The sequence below is a fragment of the Capricornis sumatraensis genome, chromosome 8 (assembly GCF_032405125.1).
Source record: "Capricornis sumatraensis isolate serow.1 chromosome 8, serow.2, whole genome shotgun sequence".
Lineage (NCBI taxonomy): Eukaryota > Metazoa > Chordata > Mammalia > Artiodactyla > Bovidae > Capricornis > Capricornis sumatraensis.
Genome location: NC_091076.1, coordinates 37,836,316 through 37,839,373, shown reverse-complemented (window position 1 = coordinate 37,839,373; position 3,058 = coordinate 37,836,316). Strand labels below are relative to the sequence as shown.

Below are 3,058 nucleotides of genomic sequence, written 5' to 3'. Positions count from 1 at the left end.
AGGACACTATTGGAGATTAGGTAAGCATCCAAATAGTTTCTCTAGTTAGACTGTGAGAGGCCCTGAGGACTTTATATAAAGGTAGGGGCTAGATGTGTTTAGAAAACTTTATAGTTTATAAGGCATCCCATTTTCCTTTAAGCAATTTGATCCTCACAACTTTATGAGGGTAGTTATCATTCCATATGTGGAATTTTTACACATCATTCTTCTCCACTATGAGACAAGGAAAATTTTTTCATCATCTTTCTCTATCCAGATAAAAACACTGGCCTAAGCGTTTTAAGTGGGTTTCTGAATGGGTATGCGTGTGTGGCACACGTGCTCTGTCATGTCTGAGTCTTTGCGACCCCATGGACTGAGGCCTCCAAGCTCTTCTATCCATGGTATTCTCCAGGTAAGAATACTAGAGTGCATTACCATTTCCTCCTCCAGGTGATCTTCCTGACCCGGGACTCAAACCCGTGTCTCTTGCATTGGCAGGTGAATTCTTTACCACCAAGCCACCTGGGAAACCCTGATCTAAAGATAGACGTGTGCAAAATGCCTAACACATCAGTTCAGTCGCTCAGTCATGCCTGCCTCTTTGTGATCCCATGTCCATCACCAACTCCTGAAGCTTGCTCAAACTTGATGTCATCCAACCATCTCATTCTCTGTTGTCCCAGCATCAGGGTCTTTTGTAATGAGTCAGGTTTTCACATCAGTTGGCCAAAATATCAGAGCTTCAGCTTCAGCATGTCCTTCCAGTGAAAATTCAGGACTGATTTCCTTGAGGATTGCCTGGTTTGACCTCCTTGCAGTTCAAGGGACTCTCAAGAGTCTTCTCCAACACCACAGTTCAAAAGCATCAATTCTTCAGGGCTCAGCTTTCTTTATGGCCCAAGTCTCATATCCATACATGATTACTGGAAAAACCATAGCTTTGAGATGCGCCACGGCTTTGGTAGCGACCGTCTCTGTACACGGGTGTGAGCTTCGCCCCTCCCTCAGGAGACCGTTGCAGTCGGCCAGCCCCTGCTCCTTGGTAACCATGTGTGACCAAAAGGCCGTAATCAAGAATGTCAATATGTTGGAGGAGATGCAACAGGACTCGATGGAGTGTGCTACTCAGGCATTGGAAAAGTATAATATAGAGAAGGACATTGCGGCCCATATCAAGAAGGAGTTTGATAAGAAGTACAACCCCACCTGGCACTGCATCGTGGGGAGGAACTTCGGTAGTTATGTGACACATGAAACCGAACACTTCATCTACTTCTACCTGGACCAAGTGGCCATTCTCCTGTTCAAATCTGGTTAAAAGCATGGACTGTGCCACACACCCAGTGATCCATCCAAAAACAAGGACGGCAGCCTAAATTCCAACCACCAGAGACTGAAGTCTTCAGCCTTGCCTAAGGGAACACCTCCATCTTTGAACCTTTATTGTGTTTTGTACAGGGCATTCTCTGTACTAGTTTGTGGTTATAAAGCAATTAGTAAAACAGCTTACATTTGTATTTATTTTCTATTCCATACCTCTCTGCCCTATGTTTTTTCTCTTCAAAATCCATTCCTTTAAAGAAATAAATGTTGAAGTGAAAAAAAACCCATAGCTTTGACTAGACAGACCTTTGTTTGCAAAGTAATGTCTCTGCTTTTTAATATGTTGTCTAGGTTTGTCATAGCTTTTATTTTCAGGAGCAAGCGTCTTTTAATTCCATGGCTGCAGTCACCATCTGTGGTGATTTTGGAGCCCAAGAAGAGTCTGTCACTGTTTCTATTGTTTCCCCATCTACCTGCCATGAAGCGATGGGACCGGATGCCATGATCTTAGTTTTCTGAATGCTGAGTTTTAAGCCAGCTTTTTCACTCTTCTCTTTCACTTTCATCAAGAGGCTCTTTAGTTTTTCACTTTCTGCCATAAGGGTGGTGTCATCTGCATATCTAAGGTTATTGATATTTCTCTCAGCAATCTTGATTCCAGCTTGTACTTCATCCAGCCTGGCATTTCGCATGATGTGGTCTACATACAAGCTACATAAGTAGGGTGACAATATACCACTTTGATGTTTACAACTGTTGGCCCTCAACTGTTAGTTCCTCTCCCTTCACATATCATGTTAGAGCAATATACATCTTCCCCTTTCTTTCCCCCTGTCTAGCACTACTTCTAATATTCATTGAAATGAGATCTTGCATATCTTGGAATATGTTATCAGGATGAGAGGGGGAGGCATGGTGTGATTTTCCCATACCTGTAAAGGTATAAAGGTCAGTCAGCAGTACTATAAAAATCCTTAAATATAGTAGGAAAATACTCTACGTTAAAAGTCATGGCACAGAGAAGGCACTGAGTGAATAGTGGCTCACTAAAATTACAAAACTCAATGTCAGAACAGGTGCAAACCCAGAGGCAGTGAGAACTAAAGTAACACTGCTAAGTTTTAAGATTTCATGGTCATAAAATGTGAGAACTACAGGGAACCTTAGAGTACACACAGTCATTCTATAAATGAGAAGACTGAGGCGCAGAGCTGTGTCCCTGAAGCCTAATTCAGATCAACCTTAATTTTGCTCTGCAGTCTATGACACCAAACTGCATGAAACTTTAGAGGACTATAAGGGTTGCTAGTTTGGTTATTGTTATCTACATATGTTTTTCAGTTGTAATTGGAGGACAGGAAATCAGAACACACACACAAACATGAGGGTTTGTTTCTAGTTGAAGAAAAACTGAAATGGACTTTAGAATATATTTACTTTTTATAAATGATGAAACTGAGGCCCAGAAAGGGGATGTGACTTTTTGAGAGCAGGTTAGTCGCAGAATCAGTTCTAGAATCCCACTTCTGTAGCTCCAGATAGACACTCAATCTTCACATGCAGGGCTCCTCTTCAGGAGGAGCTGGTGTTTCCTATTTTTGATACCCAGGGCCCTTATACTAACATGAACACAGTACCCATATCTACCCTTTCATGTACACTGTTTTATTCAGGCCCTAATCTCCAATTCTACCTGCTGACCCCTATCCTCTTTCTAGCCTAAGACAGACACTACATACACCATACACCC

The 3,058-nt window shown here is 42.2% G+C and overlaps 1 protein-coding gene across 1 annotated transcript; it reads left to right on the top strand.

The window, feature by feature from the left end:
- Window positions 1-1,033: 1,033 nt before the first annotated feature.
- LOC138084578 (dynein light chain 1, cytoplasmic-like) lies at window positions 1,034-1,303 on the top strand. The gene has a single exon (XM_068978915.1). The coding sequence runs from the start codon at window positions 1,034-1,036 to the stop codon at window positions 1,301-1,303; it is 270 nt and encodes an 89-aa protein (XP_068835016.1).
- Window positions 1,304-3,058: the final 1,755 nt, after the last annotated feature.

Excerpts from the sequence above, each read along its gene's own strand:
- LOC138084578 (XM_068978915.1), top strand. The coding sequence starts at position 1,034 with ATGTGTGACCAAAAGGCCGTAATCAAGAATGTCAATATGTTGGAGGAG.